This window comes from Carya illinoinensis, chromosome 9 (assembly GCF_018687715.1).
Source record: "Carya illinoinensis cultivar Pawnee chromosome 9, C.illinoinensisPawnee_v1, whole genome shotgun sequence".
NCBI classification, from domain to species: domain Eukaryota; kingdom Viridiplantae; phylum Streptophyta; class Magnoliopsida; order Fagales; family Juglandaceae; genus Carya; species Carya illinoinensis.
Genome location: NC_056760.1, coordinates 36,956,564 through 36,969,137, shown reverse-complemented (window position 1 = coordinate 36,969,137; position 12,574 = coordinate 36,956,564). Strand labels below are relative to the sequence as shown.

The window sequence follows — 12,574 nt, the reverse complement described above, 5'->3', positions numbered from 1 at the left end:
GTGCATGATCCAATTCGTGCGCTCCTCCTTGGGACCACAGTCCTTATAGAAAACCAAAGTCTCCTTCAAAAGAATGTCAAAGAGGAACAGTCTTTAGCTGTTAGCACATGAAATCACCAGATGCAATGGAATTATCGATTTTTGATTAAGTGAATAATAAAGAAAATTTTGATAGCCAATTAACCAATCAAGAAAAGGACAAAAAAAAAACTACTACCACAATAAGAATCTAATTAAATTTCAAGGTAATGGTAAGCGAATATAGTTTCTAAAATGTAAAAGAAAAACGAATGAGAGAAAATTACCAAGCAAATCCTAGGGCTGCCATCTGCGAACGTCGAATTCAGAGATGAATCGGACCTCAGAATGACGGCCATTGATTTTCAACCTGAGGTAATGATTTATGAGCTCTTCATCCATCAGCCTGAATCTAAACCCTAGAGGCAGTGATTCCATCAACATCACTACCATCTTCCTCTTCTTCTTCCAATGCCCAAACCTTACCGAGATCTCATTGTTGTGGGTTTTGGTGCACAAGGGTCTTTGGGAATGTGAAGCATGAGAGAGGGTCTTAGTGAAGAAAAGTGAAACCAAAGCATAATAAGGCCTGATGGGTTTAAATGATTTGCAAAGACTTCTATGGAGTCGTTTGATTCTTACGATGGCAATGAAAAGAAGTTGGCGATGGAGAAGATCTCTATGGGGCTTTAGTTTGAGAAGGTTCTTCTTTTGGAGCTTGAGACTGCAGCCGATGGAGGAGGAGCTGGAGATGAACAGGGAGGAGCCTGCAATGGAAGAGGAGATGGAGAGGGAAAAAAAAGGAGAAGGTTTCCCTGAGGGAAAGAAGAAGAAAGAAGTTGTGGGAAAGAAACTAGCTGGACGAAGGGAAGAAGGAATAGTAAATAATATAAAATTATATGAACTTGCTACAGTAGCCCTTAATATATGAAGATTGGGATGCCTTTACTATAACTAATAAGCTGGATGGATTTAAGTTGGCTAATCCAATGTCAATGCTCTGAAAGCTAACCTATATTATTCTATGGTATACTGCATTTATGGCACAAGACGTGAAATTAAAAGTATTTCGTTAGGGTAAAATGTCAAAAAAATATCCCATGTTTTATTACAAGTGCAATTATCCCTTTCGCTTGAGGATCCTATTCCATGCAGTATATGATTAGAAAATAGACAAGGAAAAACAAGTGATCCAAGTCCTTAGGGCTGGCTCTTTAGCCTTCCCACTGCGCCCTGTATTTACAGTGAAAGTAGCTAACTATCAGTTTGAGATAGTATTCATTAGACAATTCATTTCACCTATCAAGCATAAAGAGTTAAAAAATAACAAGGTTGTGGCAATTCATATGTATGATGATTGCCACAAACCCAAGATAGAGTGGAGCACTTGAGCTTTTATCCTTTTCTTTTGAGCTTTTAATAAGTAGTTTGATGACCACGAATCTCACATAGAACTCTTACATTCATGATAGAAACAAATTTAGATAAGAACAAGGTTGTGTGCATAAGAACAAGGCACTATTGTTCTTGTTGACAGAATATCCCAACAATTATGAACAAAAGACGGGAAAAAAAAAAGCACTATTGTTAAGAATAAGGAAGCAAAGGAGTTGAAGACCTAGCTGGGATGAGTACCATCAAGTTGTTTCTAGGTAGCACGATACTCGTACATGATCTAGTTCGTGCACTCCCCCTTGGGAGCACAACCTCTGTAGAAAACCAAAGTCTTCTTTAGAAGAATGTCAAAGAGGAACAGCCTTTAGCTGTTAGCATATAAAATCACCAAATATAATGGAATTATCAATTTTTTATTAAGTGAATAATAAAGAAAAATTTGACAGCCAATTAACCAATCAAGAAAAGGAAAAAACAAAACTACTACCACAATAAGAATGGAATTAAATTTCAAGATAATGGTAAGTGAATATAGTTTTTAAAATCTAAAAGAAAAATGAATGAGAGAAAATTACCAAGCAAATCCTAGGGCTCCCATCTGCAAACGTCGATTTCGGAGATTACCCAGACCTCAAAATGACGGTCATTGATTTTCAACCTAAGGTAATGATTTATGAGCTCTTCATCTGTCGGCCTGAATCTGAACCCTAGAGCCAGTGATTCCATCAACATTAATGCCATCTTCCTCTTCTTCTTCCAATGCCCTAACCTTACCGAGATCTCGTTATTATGGGTTTTGGTGCACAAGGTTCTTTGGGAATGTGAAGCGTGAGAGAGAGTCTTAGTGAAGAAAAGTGAAACCAAAGCATAATAAGACCTGATGGATTTAAATGATCTACAAAGACTTCTATGGAGTCGTTTGATTCTTACCGATGGCAAATAAGAGAAGCTGGCAACGAAGAAGATCTCTACAGGGCTTCAGTTTGATAAGGTTCTTCTTTTGGAGCTTGAGACTACAACCGATGGAGGAGAAGCTGGAAATGAACAGGGAGGAGCTTGCGATGGAAGAGGAGATGGAGAGAGAGAAAAAAAAATGAGAAGGCTGCCCTGCGGGAAAGAAGAAGAGAGAAGTCGCGAGAAAGAAACTGGTTGGACGAAGTGAAGAAGGAATAGTAAATAATATAAAATTATATGAACTTGCTACAATAGCCCTTAATATATGAAGATTGGGATGCCTTTACTATAGCTAATAAGCTGGATGAATTGAAGTTGGCTAATCCAATGTCAATGCTCTAACAACTAACTTATATTGTTCTATGGTATATTGCATTTATGGCACAAGATGTTAAATTAAAAGTATTTCGTTAGGGTAAAACATAAAAAAAAATATCCCATGTTTTATTCTAAGTGCAGTTATCCTTTTCGCTCGAGGATCCTATTCCATGCAGTATACGATCAGAAAATAGACAAGGAAAAACAAGTGATCCAAGTCCTTAGGGCTGGTTTGTTTGGCCTTCCCCCTACGCCCTATATTTACAGTGGAAGTAGCTAGCTATCAATTTGAGATAGTATTCATTAGACAATTCATTTCACTTGTCAAGCATAAAGAGTAAAAGAATAACAAGGCTGTGGCAATTCATACATATGATGATTGCCACAAACCCAGGACAGAGTGGAGCACTTGTGCTTTTTTCCTTTTTGTTTTTTCTTTTCTTTTGAGCTTTTAATAAGTAGTTTGATGATCACGAATCTCACATATAACTCTTTTTTTCTAGAAGGAGAAATATGATTAGAAGGCCACTCAACGGTGTAACCTTTTATTTCATCAACTAATTTTGTTTATTGCAACAAAATATAGCTTCAATGTATAGAAATTATTTCAAGGCCAGCAACTCGAAGAACAGAAGCTAGAACGGACTGAGATTCTGAAGTTCTTTGTCTGAAATTAAGGGTTTTGATTGGAAAAGAGATAAACAACTTAAATAAATCTTAGAACATTACATATTGAACATTTAAATTCACCAGAAATATGTATCTTATATTCGAAGCACTCAAATTTAGAAATCTTTTTCCACTTTAAGGTCATGTTTAGAACTTGGACTGAATTGAGAGTTCAGTCTAATTTTAAGTTGAGTCTAACATTTAAACACCTAATTCTTAAATTATTAAACTCATCTCAATTCATAACCTCTTTACACGTAAGACCTACAATATTTTTCAACTCAACACCTCTTTACAGGTGGGACCCACAACTTTTTTCAACATTTTATAAATATATATCAACTCATCTTAATATCCAAATACATTTAAACTCATCTTAACATCCAAACACATCTAAACTCATCTTAAGTGGACCTCATAAAATTCATTACATCATCTCAACTCACTACAATTTATAAAGAACTCAACTCGACTAAATTCAGCTCAGCTCAATATTCAAACAGAACCTTAAATTTGATACCATGAAAACTAACTGAAAATGGAAATTATTAAGCTTTCTTGAAGAAGAAAATGTGTTCTTTGTTCTTCCTTTCCCCCCTTGTTAGACGTTCTTGGCAAAGGGAAACTTGAAACGAAAGAAACTGTAAATTTCACTTTGTTTATGATCAATAGTTGCGTGGGCCCGACAGCAGCTTATGCATGTTACTGTCAGCGTGCTTTGAATTTGCTGGGTCATGATCATATAAGTTCTCAAATTTCCATGCTTGAAGGTGTTGATCATGAGTCCCATTGGAGCTAAAGAAGTTTTAGCAAAGAGTATTGATGATCTCCGTAGAGTGCAAGTTTCAGCAAAGCCAGTGGGTTTGGTGGCTGTGATGATTATATCTTTGTCTTGTTTTCTTCTCGCCCATTCTTGCCCATCCATGCATTTGACACCACAAATAACATTCCCCATTCAATCTGATCAGTTTTTTCTTCTATTCTTTTGTGGCACATGTTAGGGAGGGTCCTTTTGCCAACGGGTCGGCGTGGAGAACGCTTCTTCAACATCGATCATTGATATATATAACAGAATTTGATTTATAAAAAATATTTAAAATTATACTATCTTCCATATCAAATCCGGTCATGTTGTTTGTGCAAAGAGCACGTATGTAGTTTATCCTCGACACACGATTATAGATTTATCTTTCTCATTCAAAAATCCAAGGGGTTTTTTTTTTTTTTTTCTCGGCATAGAAGTTGATAAAGCAAGTTATTATTTGAAGTCTACTCGTGAAAAACTTTTACTAAAGATTTATTTACATCTAAAATTAGTCAGAACTTTATTATCGGACATCCTATAATAAAAAATAAAAGTGCAATACCCTCTGTGGGCTTTACAGGGTGGAAATTGCAAAGAAATGTTGAATGGGTCATAGCAGTAAGTGAACTGGTCCAGTATTTGGTGTAGGGTTTAGTAGTAGCTGTGGCTTTTATATATATATATATATATATATATATATACACACACATAAAATATACATATATACTTTTCATGTATTGATTTTAATTTAGGAGATCCAAGAATATATATATATATATATATATATATATAAAGAATAAATGGTACCTAAATGTAAAATGTCTATAAAAGTTTGTGCAAATAAGTTTTTTCACTTTACAATTGGACACAGATTTCTTAGATGCATCATAGAATAGAATCTTTCTCTGGTCTTTGGCCTCTTCTATTAGGCCTCTTCTATTAATGGCTATGAGAATCCAAGGCAAATTGGTTTCTATTTGACCGCCAAGGAATCTGCATGCGTTAATTCACAAGCACAAAAATATATCAACTTTTTCATTTGAAAATTTTTCAAGCTAAAGAGATCAATTATAAATATATTTGACATGGGTCTAAATTTTTAAGAAAAATTAGAGTTTATATACATATATAATCATTTTTACATATTTTTTATACATTATATTGACATGATTGATCAAAATAATTATTTTATATCAAAAATATGTTACAGTAAATTACATTGATACTTGAAACAGTGTCTGTGGGACGTAGACTGAGACATAATTGCAGGCGTTTGATGATTCAGCCATATGGGATGATGAAGTAATTGCTGACCGATTCAACGTTACATGCAGGTCATCGATTTTGTACCAATAATATACCTAAACCTCAAAACGCATATCGTAACCGGCAATCACGACGTCAACGTACAAAAACGTGATTACCCAGCGAGACCTTTTTGCCTGTTTTTTCGTCCCCATTCGACTCATCATTATTTATTTTATTTACTTGGGGTTTCAATATACAGCTGTGTCAATTGTAATTAATTACATATTATATTACCTGGTCAAGATACGTTAGGGGAGAGGGTTAGTTAAATAAAAAACATAGTAACGGTCCAAAGGATCATAAACAAAAGAAAAGGAAATTAAAGGTTTATATCTATTTATGACTAAGGTTTTTATGTCAATAATTCAATTTTTATCGGATTCATTGATTGTAATAAAAATTGTCACAACTATTGTTAGGTATAGTCTTATGACATGTAATTTTATATATTTTCATTGAAAAAAATGAAATTACGCACTCAAAAACTGTATAAATCAATTCTCAATTGTCCCTTTTGAAATATCGCAGATCAAGTTCAGGTCGCACTGATTAACTTTACATAATTGAAAACAACGTAAAAACCAACCCTACCCAAAATTATAATTACCACGCCTCGAATTTATCATAATCATAATGTCCCCTTAGCTTTGGAAAGCCGTGGAAACTTACAAGTACTACCTTTCCTTTTTCCTTGCATTCCTGCGCTTGCTGTTAACGACAAACAAGGCTACACTAATACCTTTTCGGCCTTGAACTTCATGGATGTAACTTTAGGAGAAAGAGAGACAACAAGTACTGAAAATACCGACAGCATTACTAAATACAAAACATTATTTCTTAGAATCACACTGAAATAAAAAAGGAGAGCAAAATTACATGGTTTTTCTGTAAGCTCGGCAGGATGATCAGGACATGCAGATTTACACAGAACTATTCTTGCCACAATGTCCATTGCAATATTTTCCCTTCAACATAACTTAACACAAAACTAGATAAACAAGAACACAACACCAGATTCTTCCCCTTTTTTTTAAGTAAATGTAGTTCTGAGCATAAAAAACAGAGGAATTGAGTAGAGAAAGCTTATGATGTCAATCTTATCCATCCATAACGTCTACACTAGCAGAGCAAGACAAAAACCTGTGAAAGATCCTAAACAAGGCGGCACACGACAATTCCCTAACTTTCCTCCAAACCAAACACTTCCTTTTAAGCCCCTGAGTCTTTCTCTTCTTTCCGGGAGACATTTTCTCTCTCACCCTCCCGAAACATTTCTGCGTCTTCTCCGGCACAGTTTCTTTCCTGGAGAACTTGTAGCTTCTCAGATACATCTGCCTGCACGAGATACTGTCCACCACTCTGGGATGGCCATGCATTCCCCTGCGGCCTTCGGCGGAGCTGAACGACCGGACGAACTCTGCGTCGGACTCCGGCCACTTGTAGAGGTTCACGTAGGTGGCCCGGACGGGAACACGAGGGTCACGTGCGTCGTTAACACAGTTCGATATGCAAACCGAGCTCATTTTTCTGGGTTCTTCCGACGAATGAGGATCGCAGACCACAGTTGTGTGTATTGAGTTTTCGGGATATAAATGGACACAATTCTTAGATTGCAAGAAAAGGTATGTAGAGAGAGAGACAGAGAGAGAGAGTATGCAATATTAGTGGGATTTTATCTTGTTAAAATGATGTGATACTTTTAATGATTTGGCATAATTGGCAATGACTGTGTCTTTGCTTGTGTGGGCTGTTAGGCAAGAATTAAATATAACTATATATTCATCCATAAAAAAAAAAAAAAAAAAAAAAAAAAAAAAAAAAAAAAAGAGATTCATGAGAACGTATATAGACACAAGCAATATTGCTACCTAAATTGAAAAAAAAAAAAGGGGAGAAAAATGGCTACGTATGATGACAAATAGGCCCATCTTAATATGGGATTTGAGCAATGATTCGCATTGAATGGGATGAATAAGAAAGATGATTATAAGTTTATGCATATATATATACACACACACTAATACAAAGCATTTGTCCCTTCATTGCTCTCTAAGCCTCCATCAATGACAATGACTAGCATATATGATCTATAGCAAGCAAGATCAGAGTACACTAATGAAAAAGGAAAAACAAAATACTTGTAACTATTTCTCTTTTCTTTTATTTAGGTTTTCTATTAGCAACTCGAACTTAAGGACTTATTAGCATCGCACGTGTGGCACGCATGTATTGGAGGTTATGGTTTGATTTTTAATGTCTAGCTACCACGTCAGCGGTGTGTATGTATATTGGTACGTGTGTTTTGCAAGTTATAGAAGTAAACTATATATATATAAGAAAAATTTAGTTGTAAGTATAATTATGTACTAATATATACATTAATTTATTGTAATTAATCAAAAAGTAGATTTTATTGAAAACAGTGTTAATTAAAATTTTAAGTATGAAGGAATCAGTATTGGTACGCAGATTAGTACGCGATTTTACTTGTATGTAGCAAAACTCATACATATATATTAGTTCCTCTTTGGGTCGGTTTGGCCGATGTTCGGCATTTTACAGCCTCCAATCACAACATGCCACATATGAAGTTTTACACTAGATACAATAAATATGATTTCATTTGATTAAATCACACTATCAGTCTAAATTTGAGAAAAGAAATAAGTGCATTCGTCTTTACATTCGAAACCCAGATCGAGACCATCGCCACCGCACCAAACCTAGACCACCGTTGCACCAAACCAGATCCGTCACCACCACAGCTGGACAATGCCGTGGCACCCACCAATTTCGGTCGTCCCCACGAAGCTGTTTCTCCCCCATTTTGTTCCATCGCCCATCACAGCCTTCGCCCACCACAACAGCTGTCATCGTTGCATATTACCCGTCAATCTTCAAGTTGTTATCCAATTACAACCATTCATTACATCATATAATGTAGTCCCTAAAAAGGAAAGCTTCTTGCCTACTGAAAAAATAACTCACAAAAGGGAAAGCTTCTTGCCATCATTGATGTTTGTTGCGCTTACCCCTCCTCAATTCCTTCATGTTTTTCTTGCATATCTCTTCTGTATGGCTTCTCTGCCACGCCTTCTGTTCTCAAATACGACTAGATCACTTCGAGAGCTACGCATCAGCAGCTTTCAGAGGTTGAACCAATTGACTCTGCAAAATACTTGGTCTGACTATCCCTAGCTTGGGAATCTTCATTCCAAGAGATTTGATTCAAGGTTTGGATGAGTTTAATTATCTTCTATCATTGATTAGTAATTATGTAACTTTGGAATCAATCCCTAACATATAACTTTCTAATCGGCTTTATTTTTCTTGTTTTTATCCAAATCTCTCAAGTAATCGCTTCACTTTTAATGGATGTAATTCATTTTTTTTTTAGGTTTGCTCCTTGATGGAATGTTTCCCTCCCTAATCGGTCTTATTTGACATTGAAAATTGTAAAATTCAAGAGGAGACGGGAAGTACCTTTGTTTTGTCTCAGATCGTTATAGGGAGGTTGATATTTTTTTACAGACATTGTGTTCAGTTCATGCAGCCTTTGGATTGCCTTTCGTTATCACAAACTAAAATGATTTCACACCATGAGGGGAAGGGGAAAGGGAAGGGTTACGGCAGGGCGGGGTCATGGCGAACAGTCAAGGAACGTCGCCGAAGTTGGTTCTGGGAGAGGGGCTCTTTCGTCAACGAGAAAGGTGGACGATAGGGGGCTTCAAGGTGGAAGAAGGGAAGGGGAAAGGTTACGGAAGGGCGGGGTAACGGCGAACACTTCACAAACGCCGACGTTAGTTCTAGGAGAGGAGCTCTGTTGTCAAAGAGAGAGGTGGAAGGTGGGTTTCAGTGGAAGAGGGGGAGGGGAAGGGGATTTTTTACACGGGAGGGAGGGGAACATTCATAGCATTATCAGCTATAGACAGGCATATAGATGTGAAATAGAAGAGCTACGTAGCAGAACTTTATTAGCGGGCTGTTGTTCAAGGAATAGCTAGCGAGCGGTGGGGAGTTTTTCTCTATATATGTATAAAATCATCATTTTTTTTTTAATTTAAGTTAATGAAAATAGATAGATTTTATTATTTAATTTATATATTGTTGCCCAGATGACTAACACAAGAGGGGGAGTGAATTGAGTTGTATAAAAAAATAACAATTATAAATCAAACATATAATATAAAATATAAACAAAATATGAAATAACAATAAATATAAAGAGTAAGGGTAAGAGAGAAGCAAACTCAGTATGTTAACGAGGTTCGGCCCCACTGCCTATGTCCTCGCCTCAAGCTACCCCTTGAGGATTCCCAAATTCACTATTCAACCGCCTTCAGGTGGAGATAGAAACCTATTACACCTTTGAACAATACCGCTACAAAGGATCCGTGTAGAACACCCTCTACACTTGCAATCACCTTACACGTGGTGATTCAACTATTCCCTGTGTAGAATACTTTCTACACACACAAGGGTTATACACACCCTTTTACTGATACAAGAGCTGATAGTGGGTAGGTTATCAGAAAACACTCCTCAATGAGTGAAATAAGAACAATACAGCGCAAACTATATCTCTCAAAATGAACAAGGATTAAGGCTCAATACTTAGAGAAGAGAGAATGAAAGCTTTGAATGAATGTTGTATGCTCTTGGTGTTGTGAATGTGAAGCTCTCAAATGATCTATTTATAGGCATATGAGACTTCATATTCAAATTTAAAAAGATTCACATGTCAAAGACAACATCATTCACTTTTTCAAAAAATTCAAATAAAAGGTTCTTCTTTTTCAATTGTCAAAGACAACATCATTCACTTTTTCAAAGAATTCAAATAAAAGGTTCTTCTTTTTCAATTGTCAAAGACAACATCATTCACTTTTTCAAAAAAATTAAACCTAATCTTTTACTTTTGGCATATGACAAAATGAACACACTTTCATTTTCAAAAAATTCAAACCTAATCTTTTACTTTTTGTATAAGTCTAAAAAAGTATCAATCACTTTTGAAAATATTCAAATAAAACATGCACATGTGAAAGATGACAATCAATCATCTTTAATATTTTCAAAGTTCAACCCTTTAATCAAGGCATGCACATGCAAAAGATGACAATCAATCATCTTTCAAAATTTTCAAATTTAATTTTCAAAAATATTCATGCACATGTGGAAAATGTATTTTAATGTTTTATGATAAAATATTAATTTTGAGCATTAATTCTAATTTCGAATTTTGAAAAGATTTACAACATTACTCTATAATTTTAATGTGAACTTGTTCCCTTCTTGCTCATGTTTGTTTCCTTGATGTGCTTGACTCCATTGTGTAGACAACTTGAGCTTGAGACTTCTTTATTCTTTGAATTCATTTGTTATCATCAAAATCCATGTGTAGATTTATAATCACATGAAACTTGAAACCTTGAGTTCAACAATCTCCCCCTTTTTGATGATGACAAATATTTGATAGAACTTGAAACCTGTATTAATACTTAAGCTCCCCCTGAAAATATGCGTTAGTTTTTCAAGCAAAAGTATAAATATAATTCCAAGCATATATAACAAGTTTAGCAATTTAAACAATGTTAATGTTCTAGTCTAAAACTTCTCCCCCTTTTGGCATCATTAAAAAGGATCGGCAGCAAATAAATGGACTAAAGAAAACGATGCGTTTAATAGTCACTGTAGATAGTTGAAAAATGGAGCCGTCCGTAACCCGACAAGTGCTGCAAAGCCTCGAGGCCTAACTCTATGAATTTAATACGGCTGAAGATTTAAACAATCGCCTGATGTTGTTGACAAACGGGATTGAAGGCTCCGAGTTTCTATAAAAAAATGATCATTTTCATCTATCGAATGCCAAAAAAATAATCGCTTCTTGACCTGAGTTCTGTTTTTCCACAACGATAGAATGGCTGAGCAATTCTCTTCCACTAATGTTCCAGACTTGAATCAGGAACCCTTGACGCATCAATCATCAATCTTCTTTCCTGAGGCCGTCAATACCATGATAGGAGTAGTGAACCGTTTTTCTAGTAAGGTTGATTCTGAGATTATTGCAGAATCAAGAATGCTCAGTAGTCAATATGCTGCCTCTGTTACGATCTTGTCTCGAAGGTTAATGGCGAGGGTGAGTGAGATTGATCATCTTAACATGCAAATATCTGAGTTACGACAGAAGCTTGCTAATAAGGATAGTGAGAATAAAAGGCTAAAGCAAGAAAACCAAGAGTTGAAAAAATTTACAGATTGGTATGCTCATGATCTGCAACCACGAATAGAGGAGCTGGAACGAGAAAGAGTTCAGATACAAGGTTAACATCGGCAGATAACAGCAGAGGTTCACCGTTTACTAGAAAAATAGGGACAATCTACTGTTAATCTCGCTGGGTTAGTAAGAAAACTTTTGACAATGTGTGTCCAGCATATCTTGTATTTCTTTTGACTAAATAAGATTTGAAGAGAAAATAGTTTGTCTTATTCTTTATGCTATCTCTATAAAATCAGTCCTGAAGTTCATCCAATCCGCATCAAGTTTTCATCTCATCTCTATAACTCATCTGCATTCCTTCAGTATTCTCGTTTTAAGCCTTCTATTTTTTTCTCAATGGCTCATTCTTCTAACATTTCTCTAGATCCATCCATGAGGCATTCTGCATCTCAACCTCCTGTCCTTTCTGCAGCTGTCATTGGTGCCATGTTGCAGCAAGAAAATAATAATCTGACTAATAAGTCAGATTCTGATGCTATTTATGACTTGGTGAGTCTTGAGACTCGCTACTCTTCCTCTATTGTTGCTTTTTCTCAGCGGCTACAAGCCAAAAATCATGAAGTTGAAAGGCTCAAAGAACAAATTATTGTACTTCAACGAATTGTTCAAGAGTCTCATACAAGGAAATGAATCATTCGGCAGAAGAATAAACAGTTAAAATCTTTATTAGATTCTTCATTCCGCTTGCCGGTTCCCATGAATAAGAATGACATGATATTGTATGAAGAGAATGAGCGTCTCAAACATGAGGCTAAGAATCTCAAGTTTATGTAAAAGTATTTAAAAAATCTATCTCTATTTTTATTAACTCTGGTCTATTTTTTAAG

General features: G+C 35.7%; 1 protein-coding gene and 1 long non-coding RNA gene across 2 annotated transcripts; both read right to left on the bottom strand.

The window, feature by feature from the left end:
* Positions 1-6,260: 6,260 nt before the first annotated feature.
* Positions 6,261-7,119, bottom strand: LOC122275462. The gene has a single exon (XM_043084529.1). It carries the CDS (start codon positions 6,988-6,990, stop codon positions 6,565-6,567), a length of 426 nt encoding a protein of 141 aa, XP_042940463.1. The 5' UTR covers positions 6,991-7,119; the 3' UTR covers positions 6,261-6,564.
* A 794-nt stretch (positions 7,120-7,913) lies between these two features.
* LOC122277324 lies at positions 7,914-9,430 on the bottom strand. The gene is made up of 3 exons (XR_006228973.1): positions 8,951-9,430; positions 8,500-8,674; positions 7,914-8,334 (listed from the first exon to the last, which is right to left on the bottom strand). It is a non-coding gene; the product is annotated as an uncharacterized LOC122277324 (long non-coding RNA).
* Between the last annotated feature and the right edge of the window lie 3,144 nt (positions 9,431-12,574).